This window comes from Harmonia axyridis, chromosome 6, assembly GCF_914767665.1.
Source record: "Harmonia axyridis chromosome 6, icHarAxyr1.1, whole genome shotgun sequence".
NCBI lineage: Eukaryota > Metazoa > Arthropoda > Insecta > Coleoptera > Coccinellidae > Harmonia > Harmonia axyridis.
Window position 1 is genome coordinate 2124798 of NC_059506.1, and position 21512 is coordinate 2146309.

A 21512-nucleotide genomic window follows, 5' to 3' on the forward strand; every position below is an offset into this window, starting at 1 on the left:
TGCAATGAAAATGTATATGCTTTTAATAATCATAGTTTGACAACTTATGAAATATCTGACAGTTTTGTAAAAACATTGGAAAGATTTATATTATGGGCAGAGATTGTAGTCTGTTTTTGGCATAAACAGAAGTTGTATTATCTGTAAATATTTCAGAGACAAAGATCAGTGTCTTAAATCCCACCATGCAAATTTTCGGCACAATATTCTGATTTGTTTTCCATAAACGCCTAATAGGTCATTGCAGTGAATCGCCCTGTATGTATCTTCCCCAGATTCCTAAAATTTAAAGTCGTTAGTCAAAACAAAGTTCATCGTAAATTATCTCAAAAACCCATGTTCCGGCAGAGATACGGTCGATTTTTCGCCTTTCATCGGGCTTCGACCTCGACGTTACCACGTCCTAAAGCCCATCATTCACCACCAGACCCCCCGCCGATAATCTAGTTACTCGGCACATTATCCCAACTAGGTTACAAGCGCGGACTCGAACATGTGCATCCATGTAAATCGACTTTCCTCATGAATATTCCCAACAAAGTCGCATCGAACGCAGACAAAAAAAATTCAATCAACAATCTGGCCTGTCGTATACTCCTACGCGCGGTGGCCGTACATCAACCGCGCACGGTACTCCTGGACTTTTAAGGTAACAGAAACCTATAAAGGCGAATGCAAATACGTCGAGAGTGTACGGTAGGATATGACATCAAACTTCAATATGAAATTTATGCGAGGCGGACTGACGTAATGTAATACCGTTCTGCTGATTTTATTTCTGCAGAGGATGGTTGGGTGACAACGTCTAGCTGATATTTCTAGACAATCGAAGAGTGCATCTTTGAATGCGAAGCGGAAGAAATGTGAATACGTTTATTCAGACCACGATTATATTAAGTAGAGGGTTTTTTTCAAACGTATAAAAAAACGTCATATTTTGACTGACAAGATCATCAAGAAGTTTTACATTTTTTACCTACGCCATTTCCTTCTGAAATTCGAGGCTTTATTGTAAGAAACTTGTTATACATTTATGATTCAAAGTAATGTCTATCGCTGGCTACTACTTTCTCCCATCTTTTCGGCAGCGTACGAATCTGCAATTTGCAATTTGTTACTTCTCAAATGACCGGTAAGTGCTGGTCAGCGAGGCCGTGTGCGACTGATCAAAACAAGTGATATTCCGAGGGAACAACACTTCGGGAATACGGCGAATAACGTTCCCAAGTATGTCTTGAACACTTTCCTACCAATGCTGTAAAATCACTATATCATGTCTCGGCTCAAACGCATTTATGGCGTTCGATAACGATCGCTTGTGATTGTTTCAGTCGGTTTTAATAAGTCATAATACACTACGCCGAGCTGATCAAACCAAATACTGAGCATGACCTTGGAACCGTGAATATTTGGTTTGGCTGTCGCCGGGATATTCCCATGATTTTCTGCGCTTGGGATTATCGTAATGAACCCATTTTTGGTCTCCAGTCACAATGGGATGCAGAAATCCTTTCCGTCTTTGCCTTGCAAGCAGATGTTCACGAGTAAACAAACGCCGTTCAACATCTCTCGCATCAACTCGTACGGCACCCAATTTCCTTGTTTCTGAAATATTCCTATGAGTTATGACTTTCAGGCTTTTTGAAATGGCTTGTTGCATCACTCCTAATGATCCTGCCAATTCTTGTAGCGTTCGACACGAGTCTTAATCAAGTAATGCCTCTAATTCTGTCTCTTCAATAAAATTATCTCTTCCACTGGTCTTTGACGTCAAAATCACTGTTCTTGAAGCATTGAAATCACTCTCGGCACGGTTTTCGCTAATAGTGGCCTCACCATAGGTATTTGATAGTATTCGATGAGCCTTTGCCGCAGTTTCTTCATATTGAAGCAGAAAATTAATATACTTTCTTCTCTGTCGAAGAGAAAAGTGTAATTAGCAATGATAACAACACTCACCGGCAAAAGATGAATTCCTTGGCATCGAAACAAACTCCAGAAAATTTTTCCAGAAATTACAAATTTCGGAAATGCAGCTAGTCAAATCCAATAAGTCATGAACGTATTGGATTTGACTAGCTGAATTTCGAAAATTTGTAATTTTAATCTGAATTGTTGACTTTCAATTTTAAAATTTGAGACCTAGAAATTTAGATGTGACTCTGGTTATTATGTTTCTGCCTGACTTTGCACTGTTAGGATCAGATTGATTTGCCCTGAAGATGGCCATGTGAATGGTGACTTTCTACCCGAAAATTAATTCTTTTTCAATCATTGTTGGTAAGAAATTATCAACAGTCACTTTCTCGTGTGCAATTATAAAAAAGCAGCTATGAATACGTGACTATATTTGTAGCGAAACAAGCAAACTCATATTTATCTCTGAAAATCAATTTTTCACGACCCATAGCTGCAAAATCGGAAAAGAGATGTACCAGCCCTAAATCGATGCAAATTGAGATATTTATACGTATCATCAAGAAATTAATGAATGTCTTCCTCTAGTCAAAGATCGACCTGCCTTGCCGTTTTGAACAAATGTATTCAATTCGTCCACAAATGCTTCGTTTTAAGAGGGAACACCACCTCGTGGTTGCTCAGAAACGAAATCAGAGATCTTTCTTCCAACAAATCGCTCAATTTTATTGGGTTTTCACATATTTCCTCTTACAAAAATCTACATGGAAGAATGTGAATATTTTTAATTTGCGAATGAAAAAAAAATGACTATTCGTTTTTCGCAAAGAAATTGATGATATGTAGTTTGACATAGCACTGAAATACAATTTTTCAAAATATTCGTGAAAAAAACTACAAAAAATCATCACAAAAGAGGTTAAAGTATAATTTCTTGAAAGTCGTCGTATAGTGCCGCCCTCTGCTTATTTGCTTCGAGAAAAGAAAGAAAATGAAGTGAATATGTGTACAACTTAGTACACCGTATAATAATAATAATAATAATAATCTTTATTGGTCCCTCTAGACACCTAAGTGTATGGGACAAGTCAAATACAATTATATATATATATACATTTCAATTTACATCAACTATATTGGGACAATCCTGGTGAAATAAAGTTTGGTCATCGCAGGAGCGTCAAAAAGGGGAATTAATGAATACCAAATTTTGACTGATAAGCGAAAAACCAAGTAATAGTAATCCCTCTTAAAAAAGCCACCCCGTATACATTTCATTAACGACAAGACAACATACACCTTTCAATCCATTCTCCTTTACAGTTTCCTATCAAGTATCAAGCGCCCATTGCGGGAGTGAATGCTTTTGTCATTTTCCTCATCCATTATATACAGCAATTTAAATTCGTGTAAAAATCAAGATGTACTGTTTCCAGTAAATTAAACCCGATTATAGAAATGCAATTTCCTATCTCCTTTTAAGATTGTACAGTTAATAATCTTACTTTCTTCGTAAGCCGACCGTAGTTCCTCAATCAAGTTGAGTTATTGTCTTCGAGAAGTGTTGTTCAAATTGGATTTTTCTCTTTTGACCGTTTACCCAATAACAGTATGACGATAAGCTGTGGACTTAAGATCTATGTAAATACATCGCAAGCAAAATCAATATTGGGTTTGACCAGAATAAAATGCGAGAGCTATTCATTTACTTGTTTTCTTAGCGAAATGTCACATATATGTTTCTAACGTTTCTCACAATTGATTGAAGATTATTTAATTATTTTCTTGTTTTCAGGGATTGACTACCTGAGTATGGAAATAAAAATGGAAATGAATATCCAACACTTCAATTTCAAATTACAAATGAAATATCAACAATTTCATATATATTCATGACATCGAAATGGATCATTCATTATTCCTTTACTGTACAGGGTGGGCAAATTTCGATGTTTTAGCACTACAACTTTTAAACTAGAGGAGATAGACAAAATCTGATATCCCATTCTCGATCTCTTTTTCTGAGAAACTAACAAGGGTAGTATTCATTTTTGGCCACCTTCTTTTGTTTTCAAGTTATAAGCGAAAATTGGAAAAATGGCGATATCGAAAAACATTTATATCTCCGCTAATACTGATGATATACCTCTTAAATTAAAACATTATACAGGCACTTTTTTACGTAGAATCCGGTGGCGTGCTTTTTTTTTCAAAAGGGTCTTTAATTACGAAGCTACAACCCAAAATTATGTTTTTCAAACGGAAACACTAAATTTCTGTGCCATTTTTTGAAAGCATAGTTTTTCTTGATTCCAAATATATATAACATCGTATGGTTTGTATTGATATAAATAATAGAAAATGGTCGAAAACCTTTTTTTATCTAAGAGTCCCAATATTGCTATGGTTTCAACTGTTGATGACCACAGAAAAATTGAGCTTTCTATAACAAGAACAGTGTCCTTCCGTTAATCTGATTATTTCTGTTTTTCAATAATTTCTACCAAATTCGAATCTAGATATGTTTTATAAATTTTTCATCTGAAAATTGATTTGGAAATATCGAAAAGATCCACCAGATCGAATGTTTCAATCGAAAGTGTTGCAATGAGATGGATGTATCAGAAGATTATTTTCATAGGTCTCCAGAATGAATACGCACCATTTTAAATAGAATATGAAACAAAGCTTTGTAATTAAAAACCCTTTTGAAAATACTAGCACGCCACTGGATTCTACGTAAAAAAGTGCCTGTATAATGTTTTAATTTCGGTCTCTAGCATCAGTATTAGCGGAGATATAAAATTTTTTCGATATCCTCATTTTTCCAATTTTCGCTTATAACTCGAAAACAAAAGAAGGTGGTCAAAAATGAATACTACCCTTGTCAGTTTCTCAGAAAAAGAGACCGAGAATAGGGTATCAGATTTTGTCTGTCATCTCAGGTTTAAAAGTTATAGTGCTAAAATATCGAAATTTGCCCACCCTGTACAGGTGGACCAAACTGGACAATTTCGAATGGGAAGTCCTTTTTCTATACCAGATAGACGAAAACTGATGTCCATGCCTGAGGGCCAATTTCCATGAGAAACTCATTGGCGAAGACCTCAACTGCAAAGCTATCACCGTTACATATTAACAATTTCTTCTTCGAAAATGTTTATTTTCGAAATGTTCAAAAATTTTCTTTAAAAATATTCTTTTAGAAATATTCTTTTCGAATTTTCCGCAAACTGATATTTCATGAGATTTTTTTTGAAATGAGACACCCCGTATATTTCTACATATTTCGATAGAGCAGAAAATAACCATTCAAAATATAGAATACTTGATGTTTTTCTGAAGTCATGTTCGAAGTCCTAACAGGTGGCCGGCTAAGTCGTCTGACCTAACGTCTATGGACTTAAACATTTGGGAAAGATTAAAAAATAAAATCTTCCTCATAGGCTTCCTTAATGCATGGATCAGATTCAGGCGACCTAGCCGACCACCTGTTGGGACCTTTTTCGAAGCGACCCATGTGAATATTTTGCCATGGCCGCCCAGATCCCCCGATCTTTCGCCCATAGAGCATGTTTAGGATATCATGGGTAGAAGGCTTGGAAATTTACCCCTGCCTCCTCGGACTTTGGCGGCTCTGAGACATGAAGTACAGGTAGCTTGGGGTGGTATCCCTCAAAAAGAAATTGAGCATCTTATTGCATCAATGCGTTGGGGAGTGTATAGATGGTCGCCGTGTTCAAACACATTATTAACAAAGGACCCCGCAGTTTTATATGGGAAATGGCTTTCCGTGAATTTGGCTGAATTGATGTCATTTACATATGATATGTGATTTGTTTCTCACAAATCTCGATAATCTGACAATGGGGTGCCAAGACATTATCCTCAGAATGTCTCGAAATTGATGATAGCATCTCACAGACAAACAAATCCGTGAAAATGTCTGCAGTTTTGATACAATATAGTACTATCCGGGTAGAATATAGAAGTCCAAGTGTTGGCAGCAAACTATGAATGGAACTTCCGATTTTTCGGAAATTTAATGTTCTTGCTGATAGTCAGCATGGTTTCATGAAAGATAGAAGTACCGAGACTGCTATATTTGAGTTGCTAAATTCTGTTCTTTTGGCACTTGAGAGTAATGAAGTTCCATTGGCTTTGATGTTCGATTTGACCAAGGCTTTTGATTCCATCGAGCATAGAACCTTATTGGCTAGACTGGAGTTATGTGGGATTAGGGATATCTCTTTGAAATTTGTTGAGAGCTACCTAAGCAGTCGACGTCAGAGGGTTGCCCTCGCTCTAGATGGTGCAGTCCACTTCTCTGGGGAACGATCTCTTACTAGGGGCGTTCCTCAGGGAAGTGTACTGGGCCCTTTGCTTTTTATTGTTTTTGTGAATTCCCTTTGTAATATTAAGACCTCTGCTAATTGTAAATCGATTCTTTATGCTGATGACAGCAATTTTTGATTATATCAGGTGATGTCGAGTCCTGTAGCAGGGCTGGAATGGATACGGTTTTGTCTATTGATAGATGGTGTAATGAAAGTGGTCTTATTCTAAATCATGGCAAGACTCAAGGTATTTTTTTTTATGACAGCCAGTCGGTGAAGAACTATTCTCCTTTTTTGTGTCATGGTAACGGTCAAATTAAATTAGAGGATTCTGTTAATTTTCTGGGAGTTGCTCTAGATAAACACCTGCGGTGGGATCATCAGGTGTCTAAGTTGGGAAAGTCTCTCAACTCTTCGGCGTACTTGATTTTCATGATCAGGGACAAGTTGGAGAGTGCTGTGGTGAGAGCTCTCTACTTTGCTAGTTTCCAGTCTGTGCTAGCATATGGAATTATTTTTTGGGGCAGTTCGTCTGGTGCCGATGAAATTTTTCTCATCCAGAAAAGAGTGATGAGAATAATGAATAGGTTGGGCTTTCGTGAGTCCTGTCGCGGAGTTTTCAGATCCAATGGAATCCAAACCGTCTTTGGTCTTTACATTTATCGCCTATTTATCTTCCTTAAGTTACGGAAAAACTATTTTTTGCAATATGTCAATAAAAATAACACTCGACAGGTTTATCCTTTCCTTCTTCCTATTCACAGTACTACTAGGTTTGAAAGGGGACCACTTTATATGGCCATGCGTTTATTTAATTTGCTTCCTAAGCAAATACAGGTTGTTGAAGATATAACCTTGTTTAGAAGGCGCATTTACAATTTTATTTTGGGTTGTGAACCTTATTCAGTTGATGAGTTTATTTCATTTTGTAGAAAATAAGCTCTTTTATGACTTGTCTCTATTTTATTCGTTTGCATTGATTTTGATGTTGTGAATAATTTTTGAGATTAATAAATATTATTGTTATTGTTATTGTTATTGTTAACCCACGAATTCTTGAAAATACTATTTTTTTAAATGAACTTTTTGAACTTCACACATACGAATGAATATTATCTAATAATATGATCGTTGGCATAATGAATCAGTAGATCAATCAAAAACAATATAATAATGAGAGCAACATTCATATTATTACATAGTATTCATTCGTTTGTGTGAAGTTCAAAAAGTTCATTAAAAAAAATAGTATTTTCAAGAATTCGTGGGTTAATATCGGAAGTTCCATTCATAGTTTGCTGCCAACACTTGGACTTCTATATTCTACCCGGATAGTACTATATTGTATCAAAACTGCAGATATTTTCACGGATTCGTTTGTCTGTGAGATGCTATCATCAATTTCAAGACATTCTGAGGCAAATGTCTTGGCACCCCATTGTCATATTATCGAGATTTGTGAGAAACAAATCACATATCATATGTAAATGACATCAATAGTGATCACAATTGTTATCCCTGAGGATATATGATTATGATTTTCCCATTTTCCCCCATTACAGCTCGCGGTGCCTGGTTATGAACATTTTGGCTAACATATTTGATATTATTGGACATCAGATATATGAGGATTCAGTTATTATGGTCCCTCTTAAAAAAATCTCACAATATGTCGTTTCTCGGTCATGTGAATTATTCTAGCGCCATCTTGTGGCATGAAAAGATGTATGGAAGATCTTGGATTTTTTATCTCATTTCATAGCCAGTGTATAAAATTATCGATGGCGGTGCCTAATATAACCAAGGAAGATCATTTCTCAGTCGGGTTCTGGCCGCCGAACATCCAAATTCCATCCCAACCAGAAATGAGAGCTCCCCGATTGATGAGCAAAAACCCCGAAAATTGCAAAAAATCCATATTCAAAGCTCCATATCTCGAAAACTGTCCATTGTTGAGCTTTGTGGCTTGGGACACTTCTGATCAGTTTATCAAGATCTACAACATATCAAAAATTCAGCCAAATTCACGGAAAGCCATTTCCCATATAAAACGTGCGGGGTCCTTTATTGAAAAAAATGGTTAACCCTTTTTTCTCCAGATTTCTATCATTCACTCCTTGCTAACCTATCTATGATTTATCAGAAGAAAAATTAACATTTAAACAGCTTCTTCTGGGTGTTGCAGTTTCTTCGACAGTTAGTATACATATCGAGTGATATAATACTAACATTTTGTGATCAAATTAGAAATAACAAAAGCTATATTTCATAGCAGTCGTGGAGAAAACAACATTCTCATACAAAGACAAATGATCTTTCCAAGAGGGGATATCTCTCGAGAAGAGATCAATGAGAGACCATAAACGATAATAACGATTTATTACAGTTCTACAGATAGCACAGTAATACAATTATGCCTCATTTATTATAACAAACCGATTGAAACTTCTGAAAATGGCGGCGATAGAATACCGATTCCATTGTTATCTGAATACTCCAACCCGTATGGAATAATAAATTTAATTAGCATGTGTGCCAACTTAACGCCATATGTTTATGGCGCAAATTGGAGAAAATTACCGCATTCGGTTCAGTTATGTAAAAAACCGCCTTGTTTAGTGTTGATAATCTGTAATTGTGAGGAGGTTCCATACAATTTCAATCAATGTTCTTGATTTATCACGAAATTGCTTCATGCTTTTGGATAGAAAAATTGCTTGGCTATTTGGCATGAGTGATTATGAGTATAACTGTTTGGTCGTTTCGGATTATATGCATATTAATATGCTATAATAGGCTAGATGGTATTAATGAAGAATTGTAATAGGGTTTCCCAGTAAGAGGCATCAGTCTATTTTGAAGCTTTTGAAATTTGACAAGTAAAAACTACGCATTTGCTAAAAATGAATGAATTAGTGGTGCAGTTTGGTGCAGTATTTGGCTTGGTGGTGTCATTGGACCTTACTTATTCGAAAATAAGGCTAGTGAATAGATTGTAATACCGAGATATGATTTTTTATGGTCAGTATTGGAAGATGTTGATGTGAACGAAAAGATCTTGTGATTTTACACCTTCAGCCTTTTTTTTCTGGTGCCACGTGAAAGATAAGGTCTATGTGAATGATCCACAACAGATTCAATACCTTAAAGAAGGAATTCTTGAAGTCATGGAATGATTCATGAAAAGGATATGGTGCTGCAACCGTAGCCGTGGCGGTCATTAGGCTGATATTGCTTTCCATCATTTATGAAATACTCTTTATAATGAAATGAACATTCATTGATTTTTCTCAAACTATACACTTTATTCATCAACAAAATTAAATCACTCATTTGTAAACTCTTCACTGATGTTCTTAGTGAATCATATCACTCTCAATAACATTTCATTCAATAAGTCCTGTGTCTAACTAGTAAAAACATAATTCGACTTTATTCGTCAATTTAGTCACTTTCGAGATTGATACATGTGCTCCTCTAACTTTTCAGTACCTTCAATGTACAGGATGGGCAAATTTCGATGTTTTAGCACTACAACTTTTAAACAAGAAGCGATAGACAAAGTCTGATACCTCATTCTCGTTCTCTTTTTCTGTGAAATTAACTAGACTAGTATTCATTCTTGACCACCTTCTTTTGTTTTCGAGTTATAAGAGAAAATGGGAAAATGGCCATAAGGAAAAATTTATATCTCCACTAATACGGAAGATAGAGCTCTGAAATTGAATATAATACAGGCACTTTTTCACGTAGAATCCAGTGGCGTGCTTGTATTTTCAACAAATTTTTATTTTTAATGAAGCTGTGGCCCAAAGTTATGTTTTTTCAAATAGGAACACTGAATTTCTGTGCCATTTTTAGAAAGCTTAATTTTTTCTGATTTCGAAAATATATATCATCGTATGGTATATAATAATAATAAGTTTATTCACCAAAAAAATGTTTTACATAGATAACAAAAGAATAGTTGAGATGTAAATAAACATTGAAATCCCACTAAAACTAAAGTTGGGCGTGGGTTTTGCACAGTTAAATTTACAGTATTTCTTATATATTATGTATATGATATCTACAATACTTGACATTTAACCTATTTTAGATACAACTACGAGAAAAAAAATCTAACAACAAACAAAATTTTTAAATAATTTGTGGATTTACATAATCGAGTTGACATTTTATATATTGATCCATACGATAGAACAACAACATAAACATCGAAAAAAGTCTGTTAGTCGATCAGAGATCGAAATAGATCTCTATTCAAGTTAAGCACGTAGTTTTTTAATTTTTTTTTCAACATGTAACGAGAGTTTATATTTATTATATTTATTTTTTGTTCAGAGGGCAGAAAATTGAAAATTTTTGGAATGAGGTAAGATATATTTCGTTGTCCGATTTTTGTACTACTCAGAGATGTTTTTACGTGATGTTCTTTTTTTTGCCTAGTGAAATGTTCATGATCAATATTATTCAATAAATATTTGTTTTTGTGTATATGTGTAAGTATGTTATAAAGAAATGTTTGTCTTACATCGCATATTTTTGCTAGTGAAAAAAGTAAATTGCTAGGGAAGGTTGGTTCTTTTCCATACATAATTTTCAGAATTCGTTTCTGTATCGTTTCTAACTTTCTTAAGTGAGCAGCAGCAACCCCTCCCCAGCTCAATATGGCATATTGAATACGAGATTCCACCAGAGCAAAGTAAATGATTCTCAACTGGTGAATGTTATATATATATCTATATAAATAATAGAAAATGGTCAAAAAGCCTTTTTTTTATTTGAGAGTCACGATATTTCTTTTTCTGGTTTCAACTGTTGATGAGCACAGAAAAATTGAGCTTTCTATAACAAGAGCAATGTCCTTCCATCAATCTGATTATTTCTATGTTTCAACCAATTTCCACAAATACAGAAATTTAGTGTTCCCATTTGAAGAAACTTTGAGCCATAGCTTTCCAATTAAAAACTCTTTTGAAAAGACCAGCACGCCACTGGATTCTACCTGAAGAAGTACCTGTATGATGTTTTAAATTGAGTTTTAGCAATTTTTGCTTATAACTCGAAAACAAATCTTGTTAGTTTCTCAGAAAAGGAGAATGATAATGGGATATCAGATTTCGGCTATATCCTCTGGTTTTAAAGGTCTAGAGCTAAAACATCAAAATTAGCCCACCCTGTACAAAGGTTTGTTTTTGTTTTTGAAATGGGCTTCAACCACCGCGATCAATTCTTCTGTAGAGCTAAATTTCTTTTCCTGAAATAGTCTTTTGAGGTCGGTAAAAAGCTAGTAAACGACAAAAAAAATTACAAATCTAATAGTAGAAAATATAAGAGATGAAGGAGTATGCTTTCAATCCACAATTACAACTATTAAAACAAAGTTGTGTAGAGAAATTTTTGTAAAATTTGGAAATATTAAGGGATATAATCTTGTAGAGGTGATTAGAAAATATCTTCAAATTATACTTTACGATTGTGACTATCCGCGATTCTTTGTTGGATATAGAACAGGAAAATGCAACAAGCTAGCTATTAGTATAAATATCACAGGTATTCCAAGTCTTATTGCCAAGTTACTCCATTTGCCCTATCCAAAGCAGATGATAGGGCAATGTTTTCGGCGGTCTTCAAACTCTCTTTCGGCTGATTCTGGAGCTGATATTTTAACCGTGAAAACACATGGTGGATAGATTTCTAATTCGGTTGCTGAAGGCGGTATTGTTACTTCTAGTGAAAATAAAAAGATAAAGGTTATGATAATTCTAGGTGCCAACAAAAATGTCTTCCTGACTGTGAGAGATATTACCTTAACATCTAAAGATTCTGAAGATATCAATCCAACAAGATTCAAGAGGACGTTTACACTGACAACATATCTAGGAATATGTTAGACATGTCTACATCTGGCATTAATTTATTTAACTGTAAGGATTTGTTTTTCAATGTTTTCAAAAAATGAGTTTCAATTTAATCGTGTGATAAACAACATATCAAGAAGCCTCGAAGACAATAGATATTGTACTGCAGTATTCCTGAATTAATCGCAAGCGTTCGACAAGGTTTGAAATTGAAAAGTCTTCTTCCTCAGCTATACTATTTAGTTGAATGTGCCAAGGCCTCAAATATCCAAATAATAGAGACTTCAATCCAAAATACTTCGATCGTTAACAGATGCAACATGGTAAGTTTTCAAATAGACCAAACATAATGATTTGAGAATCCCCTTTATTAATGTAGAAATATCAACAAAATCTGGAAGGGAATGAAAACAGCATCATATACCAACTAGCAGAAAACCCGTTCAACAGAAGGATACTACAGAAAACTTGACCAATTGATGTTTTGTGAATAACAAGTGTCAATATGTTTGATAACTTCTACATGTCATTTTAAATTCATCACATTTACTTATTCCTTGTGAAGAGTAGATTCTAAATTTCAATAATGGAATAAAAAAAATTAAATTATATTCCGGATTTTTTTTTCAATTGTCTACTATTAGTTTGATTTAATTGGATATCATTAACATACTATAGCGGTAATGAATCGAAAAAGTACTAACTACTACTAACGAAGGTCATAATAGTTGTATACAGGGTGGCCACTTTTTCAATGGGATTGTATTGGTAACTTTTAAACCATAAGAGTTAGAAGGTCGGTCAAATGAAGAAAAAGTTGCATGCATAGAAGCATTATCAAGCAGTTCAAACAAATCGAGATTATCAGGGCCGGTTATTGAGATATCATAAAAAAAGTAAATTCTGTCATTTTGATTTTTCTTTTTTTCCTACTTTATTTAAAATATTATCAAAAAATGTTACAAGAATTTTTTATTCGACAGTAAATTGTTCTCAATTTGACGTAATCAGATTTCGTATCCAACGTTTCGTGCTCTCTGGGCCACCCTCAACCTCATTTTTTTCAATACGGACCTGTATATTTTATGACACTTTTCGAAATAACTTTTAACGCTGAATTCAACGATATATCATACAATGTCATTCAAAGTTGATTTTCAGGTGATTTTGACACTTATCCAAATTTCTTTGGGTCGGATCTGTATTACATTTCGGTACCTTTAGTTTAATTAACAACAAGCAATACATTTCGATGAGAAAATCAACTTACTCATCTCGAACTAAATGGAACATATCAGAATCAAATCAAGAAACAAGTAATAATTACTTACATATTTCAATTCATAATAATTAAACGAATTATCATTTAATGAAAGAAAAATCGAATGATTATTCGAAAGTAAATGAAAATGAATGAAGTAAGTGTTCGAAATGTCCACCATTTTGTAAAATGCACTTAACAGTTCTGGAACCCATACTTCTTATACATTTGCTTATTTGGATAAGGGTCAAAATCACCTGAAAATCAACTTTGAATGACATTGTATGATATATCGTTGAATTCAGCGTTAAAAGTTATTTCGAAAAGTGTCATAAAATATGCAGGTCCGTATTGAGAATAATGAGGTTGAGGGTGGCCCAGAGAGCACGAAAGGTTGGATACGAAATCTGATTACGTCAAATTGAGAACAATTTACTGTCTAATGAAAAATTCTTGTAACATTTTTTGATAATATTTGAAATAAAGTGAGAAAAAAAGAAAAATCAAAATGACAGAATTTACTTTTCTTATGATATATCAATAACCGTCCTTGATAATCTCGATTTGTTTGAACTGCTTGATAATGCTTCTATGCATGCAACTTTTTCTCCATTTGACCGACCTTCTAACTCTTATGGTTTAAAAGTTACCAATACAATCCCATTGAAAAAGTGGCCACTCTGTAGATATAATATTTGACTTTCAAACCCTCCCAAAATACAGTCAACTGTTTCGATCTCGTCCATTCAATAATGAAATGTTGCATTCGAAGTCATAAACTAAGTGATTTTCAATTTCTCAAAAACCATTAGTTGAAAGAAAAATCGATAGAGTCCCGTAGAAAAGTTCACGTTCGGCGTTAAAGCTCATCATCCACCTTTTTCACCTCAGAAGCACACAATAGGCTAGGCACTGCATTATTTATACTAGTCCGAGACAACGCGTGAACATGCAGAAAATTATTCTGGTGGCCCTTATACGGCTGGTTGAACACACACTACGAATCTGGAGCACGTAGAAAAAGTATACACGTCCTGTATATATTTGAATTCCTGTTAGTCAGGAATTCCACTTTTTACTCCTACTAAATTCACACCCAATCTAACATTGAACTTTTTGAGTTCTAGCCATCATTCCTTATGAGAAATTTGTACTGCCGAATAAGGTCAGATCTTCTTAGTATGATTTTTTACTTGATGCTGGGTTATTTTCATTGAACATTGCATTATTGATCGCTTTTCCTCATGAATTTGACTTTAATGTGGAGTGATTGATAGTAGCGCTGCTTTTGTGATAGGAATAATACGAGGGATGTCTTGAGATATAGAAGTGCCAGTAAAATTTGACATTTTTATCACGAGTGTTATTTTCGTTGTTAAATATATTTGAATGTTTTATTTTGCGCTTTTTATTATCCACTGCTGATTTTCTCCACTAGGTCCAATTGTTTGATGAATGACGATGATACAAAAAAAATCAATGGCTGTGCTATATGCTTCTTCGTCCTTCGCTCCTAAAATAAGTCCTCTATATTACGCTGTTTTGGTCTTGTAAAATTATCTATTGTACAGCGTTTTTCAATAATAGGTTTCATTGTGATATTGAAAAAAAAATAGTATACTTTAAGAGAAATCAATGGATGTTGATTGATAATAATAATAATGAATGTCTTCATTTCACTCGAATTTCGAGGGGAAGTTCAACCGAATGTGCCCTACCACTTAACCCTTGTAGTCTACAAAAGATACATTTGAACATAAACGTAATAAAGTAAACAAAAATGAAAGTATATAATAACGGAATTAAAAGAATTTATAAAAATATTTATATAAGCGAACACATTCGCACTTTCACTCAAAAAATTATACTGATGATGCATCGAGGAGATTAGCTCTGATCTAGAACCTATTTTGATTTAACATTTTGAGCTCATTAGGAACACCATTGTGAAGTCTGTAGATATAGTAATTAAAACTTTTCTATTTCATTGTAAAGAAGAAGGTATACAATTAATGATGAAAAACGATAAAAGCCAAATAGTTCTAAGGTATGTTTAATGTTTGACTTCATTATACTGGGTTATCCATGTTGTCAGGACTTCACAGACCTGTGACATCCACCACAGCTACGGTTGCAGCACCATATTCATTTATGAATTCTTCCATATCCTTTTCGCACTATTGCAGTAGAACATTCGCTAAGTACGTTCATCTCTTTTGAATGTGTTTAATTTTTTTTAATAGGTAAAAGTGTGAGAAATACTTGTAGCTAAACTTTCACTTAATGAAGACGATTAATTATTATTATTATATAAAATTATTTACCCCGACTTTTGCCTATACGCGTAGGATTTCTCCTCGCCGTCGGCTTCTCACTCCTCGCAAAGAGGAACATTCACTCAATCCCAGATATTTAAAACATCAGAAGGGTAGAGCTCGGTCGTGTCCGGTCCTTTTGGTCCCCCTGGTTCTCGTCGAACTTCTTATTCTATTACACGCGATCCTTGGACCTGTCCTTCGCTTCCTAGGAATTTTCTCACCGTCCTTATAGTACCTAACAGAACAGCTTTTTGCATTATATTACATATATACTCACTAAGTCCTAGTTGCTTGATATTTCTCTTGAGATTGTTGGGTACTATTTCTGTTGTTGAGATGATATTTGGAATAGTTCTCGTTGATATCATTCCCCATTGGCGCTTTATCTGAAATTCGATGTCCCTATATTTATAAATTTTTTCGACCTCTTTTTGACGCATGTTGTTGTTATTTGGTATTGCTACGTTGATGAGTATTGCTGCCTTTTGATGTTTATCAACTAGCAATATATCTGGCCTGTAGTGAGGGATTGTTTTACCAGTCAACACTGTACGATCCCAGTACAGTTTATAGCGTTCGTTTTCCAGGATGGTTTCCGGTCGGTACTTGTAGTATGTCACTTTTTCAGAATGAATTAGTGTTAATTTAGTTGCCATTTCTTGGTGTAGTATCTTTCCTACTGCATCGTGTCTCTCTTTATATTCATTTCCTGCAAACATTTGACATCCTCCCGTGATATGTTGGATTGTCTCATTCGTTGGACACCCATAACGGCATCGATCGGCAGTAATAGTTCGATCCTTTATGATATGCTTGCAGTAGTTTCTTATTGAGATCACTTAATCTTGGATGGCTAAAAGAAATCCTTCCGTTTCTGGATACATCGCACCTGATGTGAGCCAATAGTTCGACGCTTCAATGTTGACATGATCCTGGTTCACCTCGTTGAAATGTCGTCCATGTAGGGGCTTTTCTCTCCATCTTTGCAGTTTTTCTTGGATTGTCTGGTGGTTGTATGACAATTGCTCCTTGTGCAGTTGTAAAGGTGTTGATTCGTCTGCTTCACACAGTACTTTGCAGATCTCTGACATGCCTGATTTGTCTTTGAAGTATGTTCGTAGGCATTCAATTTGCCCATGGGCAAGTTCCATGATGTCTAGCAGACCTTTGCCTCCTTCATTCCTCGGCAGTATCGTCCTCTCAATGCTACTTTTCGGATGGTGCTTGTGTGCTTTCGTCATCAAGGTTCTCATTTTGCGTTGCAGGTTTTCTTTATCTGTTTTGGTCCATGGAATGATACCGAAAGAGTATGTAAGAATTGAACATGCATTTGTATTGATAGCTCTCGTCATGTTCTTGCTGTTGAGGTTTGTTTTTAAAATTTTGTTGATTCTTCTAATGAACTCAGTTGTCAAGTCTTCTTATTATTATTATTATTATTATTTCAACGACCTAAACGGCGAAGATACTACGTTCCTGGTGATCGACCGGCTTGAGTTTTCGTGTTAACTGAACTTTAAAAACCTTGAGTACTGAGTCTTGTCCGATTGTGGAATACCTTATTTCCAATATCGACAAACTTGGGTTTTCGGCAACACTTCGAGCGACAGTAGCATTATTTTCGATTGTTCTTGTGCTACATACACGATTTAGATTCTTCATACTGTTAGCTTGTCGCAACAGCCAAAATTTGATCCATGTAAATACTTTTCCAAATTTTTCACAAGGTGATTTCGTTGAGAACAGAAAAAAGATATATTTTTTTGATCTTCAAGATGACGATCACATTATTTCAGTTCAAATTACTATTCACTTATTGAAAATCCGTTAGAAATTATTCAGCCCTTGATGAAGTGGGTAATATTATTCTTGATAAAATTTATTCATTATGCATTTAACAACTTCTGGTTGAATCCATACTTATTTCAAATGCCGCTTCTCCACATGTTGATTTAACGATCAAAAAATATAATTATTCTCATATAGCCGCGAAGTTAATCTTTTCAATATTTAAATTGAGATATAAATCTCAATTTTCGATTATCATAAAAGATTTTATATCCAGTAGCCATTAGTCATTGATGTTGTTAACTGTTTTTTCAGCTCTATCCTATTACGGTACAAACTAACGTAAAAAAAATGGTGTGAAATTTTGAACATCAGATTATGAAATGGTGAAAAGTTTAAGAGGTATTATGTTCATTGAATGACATTAACATTCATTAATTAGTTAATTCTAAATGTGATGAGACATTCAGTTACATGAATTTATGATCAGAGCTTCGCCGATCTACCGATCGGTCATAATTATAAATTATACCACGCCCTTATAAAAAAAAATTGTGTGCGCAATAAAAAGTGAAGAATAAAACACAAAAGAAAAAGGATATTTTTTAGTTTGTTCAAACCAATTGTAACGGTGTTTTTAATAGAACTTTTATCGTGGTGATTTGCTCGATCAAATCATTTATTTGTTTTTATTGTTTTCACGGAAGTTTTGGGGTTTTCTAACAAATTTTCTTCTTATAATTTTTCAATACTGATTATTTGATCGAATTGAAATTTTGCACGAAGCTTAATATTGTATGTTCAAACCCAAAATCTCAACTCCATTTTGTGGCCACGAAAATATAAGTTAATTTTTTTAATTTTCTTCTAAAATTGTCTATGTTTCCCGTTCGTCATCATCTAGATTATCAGTGAAGCTTATACACCTCTCTCTGATTTCGCTATTTTGGATCATAGAAACTAGAGGATTGGGGCTAAGATGCATAGAATCCCTGGTGTGTTTACTGATCCGATTTTGTTTCAGACTTTTTGAGAGACCCACCTGTTGCTTTGGTGTCCTGCTTCACCAGAGTTGTATAAGGTGGCGCTCTTCAAATTTTTCGAATTCCCGCTATCTGCCAGGTGCCGTTTGAAAAGGAAATACTGATTTTAGACACTGCAAACATTCACAATAAATTGCAATTCAGTTCATATCGAATTTTTATCAAATGAATGGAATATAATGACAGACCATAGAATATAAAATATTATTGTTCTATACTCAAAGTTCACGACAAGAGCGTAGAAATGGGGGGATACTGGGGGTAATTACACGGTGTTCCTAAATTGGAGATACAAATGAAAATGACAGATTTCCGGATCATTTTAAGAAAAAAAGTTCTGTAATATGAGTCCCCAAACATTTTGTTTTGAGATACATGTGTTAAAGTTTAAGTTTTTTCTCGAATAACCTTCCCTTCACAAGATATTTAATTTGAATTGGCCGGCCCGTTTAAAGTTTTCACCATGTGATATGCTCATTTTGAATGCAAATCTACAGGGTGATATTTTTTTGGAAGGATGCCTGCTTCCTTCCTCCAAAACTATATTTTGGTGAATGGCTGTTAGTTTAGAAAAATGTGGAAAAAACTCTGATCCAGTACTACACTTTTTGGTTTGTTATAGTTTTGTCGTATCTGCTATCGATTTCGAGAAAAAATCTCTAGTAATCCTCAGGAAAATCCAAATTATTATAAAGATCTTGCTAGTAAGCTCTAATGAATGCCTTATTATAAGTTTTGGTATTTATTTACTCAATCTGTAGCGAATATTAAAAAATATTTGATAAATTGTACGACACACTAGAAACAATCTGTTTATTGAAAGGAAAGCGTTTGTGTGCTCATATTCATGAAACTTTTTTTTCTCAAAATTATTCAAGTGATTTCTCATTTTCCTTCGTAACTCTAATTTGGGAACACCCAGTATAAGGTAAGAACAACCGAATTAGTAACAACAAAAATTATTTCGAGTAATTTAGTTCAAACTTCATTATCAAACTTTTGTTTTCTAACATTACAGATATGAATAGAAGTTGTCGTCAAAAATTTTTTTTTCGATTATCCCCCCCCAAAAAAAAAGATCTACGCCTTTGTTTCACGAGAGTCGAGAATTGAGAGAAATGTCAAATGCAAACGATGTATGCGCCATCTGAAACAGACCGCGATCCCTTGAAATCAAGTAGGTATAAATCTGAAAAATCTCCCGTTTTGTCTGAAAGTTTTACAGGTATAAATAGACACACCAGGTTTTCTATGCATCTCAATTGGGGCAAATCAGTCAGCCATGTAAAAACTCGACTTTATCAAATGTCAAACATAAGTCACCTTAACGCTTTCACGTGTTCCCTAGAAGTAAAGCAAGATGATAACTAGACAAAAAGTTCGTGCTGGTAGAGTAGCGAAAGATCGAAATGTTAGAATTGCCAGGGATTATCGGCCAATCGACAATCATGACTGCGCTTTGCCCTTGGCCGAAGATTATTTGTCCATGTACCTAAATGATGGATATTTCGTTCTTTTGAGAAGAAAATTGAAGCAACTATTTTTGATTTCCGAAAAACTCACCAGGACTAAGTTGGTATTTAGGTCCACTTTGAGAATTGGAATGGAGAAACAGAGACATCTGCGTTATTTTTATTGGACCATTCATCCATTCAGCAGTTTCAGGTGAAATATGAAATAATACTAATTTACTTTTTAATAAGATGACCAAAAGGCCTTTCGAACTTACTGTAGGTCACTCATATTAACATGATCACTGAATCGATGAGAAAATAGTATATTCTAAAACAAGTTGCAGAATGGGCTCCTATTCCAACACGAATGCGAAAAAGTGTTGGAATTACCTTCTGCAACGAGTATTAGACGATATTTTCTCTATTTCAGTCAAGCTTTGTAAAATATTGCCGAAATTCAATCAAAATTCAAATTATACATCCTAGTGACTTTTGTATTGTATCTTGGCAGTTGGTGTGACTGTAACGAAAATTGACAGATTACGCAATTTGAATTTGTATCGTACGTATCGAATTCAAATAATTTGAAATTACTCATTGAATTCATGAATTATGTTTGAAGAAATCGATTTAACACCCCCAAAATTAAGAGAAATTGAGAACAATGCTGCAAATCATTTCACTAAATTATACATTATATCAACATTTATTGACGTTTGTTGAAATTATGATAGGATTGAAAGGCAGTTGAGACAACCACAAAACGAAAAATATAACTGAAAACGATGCTGTATGTGCCCCAGGCATTTTATCGAATATCTCAATTTTTCTTTTTTGCCAATGATGCTCATACCTAATTCATTTGAAACATTGAAGTAGAAAGAGATCTGGTACTGGTAAAGTAAGTTGGATGAAAAAAGACTCAAATTCGAGCCTGGTACTTTCATCTCCAATTACCAGATATTATGTATTATGCGGTGGAGTAATAAACATAGATAGAGGGAGCATATGTCATTTTAAGTGAGCAAATTTTGTCCCCAACATGAACTATCAAATTCAATATGAAGTGCGCGAAAATGAAATCATATCAGTGATACGAAATTTCACTCATTTCGCGAGTTTCTCCACTAAGAACGGACTTCTTATGTCCCATAGTGAATCAAGGTTTCATATCAACTCAAAATATTTTGAGATGAATATCTAAATATATCAGAAATTCAGAAAACAAACTTCAAGCACGCCAAACGACGTGAAACAATGGTAGACCCTAGGAAAGCAAAAGTTGCCAAACCTTGGATTTCAGCAAGTAGATACAAAAAAAAATGAATATTCTACATACTATAAATTCGACAATTAAGAAAATTTGCATACTTAATTGAGAATCACTCAAAGAAATATATTTCATTCAATATAATATATGTACAGGGTGGGCAAATTTCGATGTTTTAGCACTACAACTTTTAAACCAGAGAAGAAAGACAAAATCTGATACCCGTTTCTTGGTCCTTTTTTCTGAGAAACTAACAAGGG

General features: G+C 34.4%; 1 protein-coding gene across 1 annotated transcript in view; it reads left to right on the forward strand.

The window, feature by feature from the left end:
• Window positions 1-19793: 19793 nt before the first annotated feature.
• The window catches only part of LOC123682569 (potassium/sodium hyperpolarization-activated cyclic nucleotide-gated channel 1-like), a 34448-nt gene continuing 32729 nt past the window's right edge, over window positions 19794-21512 (forward strand). The window contains exon 1 of the mRNA XM_045621277.1: window positions 19794-20193. Coding sequence (XP_045477233.1) covers window positions 19889-20193 — 305 coding nt within the window. The 5' untranslated portion in view covers window positions 19794-19888. The remainder of the gene's footprint in view (window positions 20194-21512) is intronic.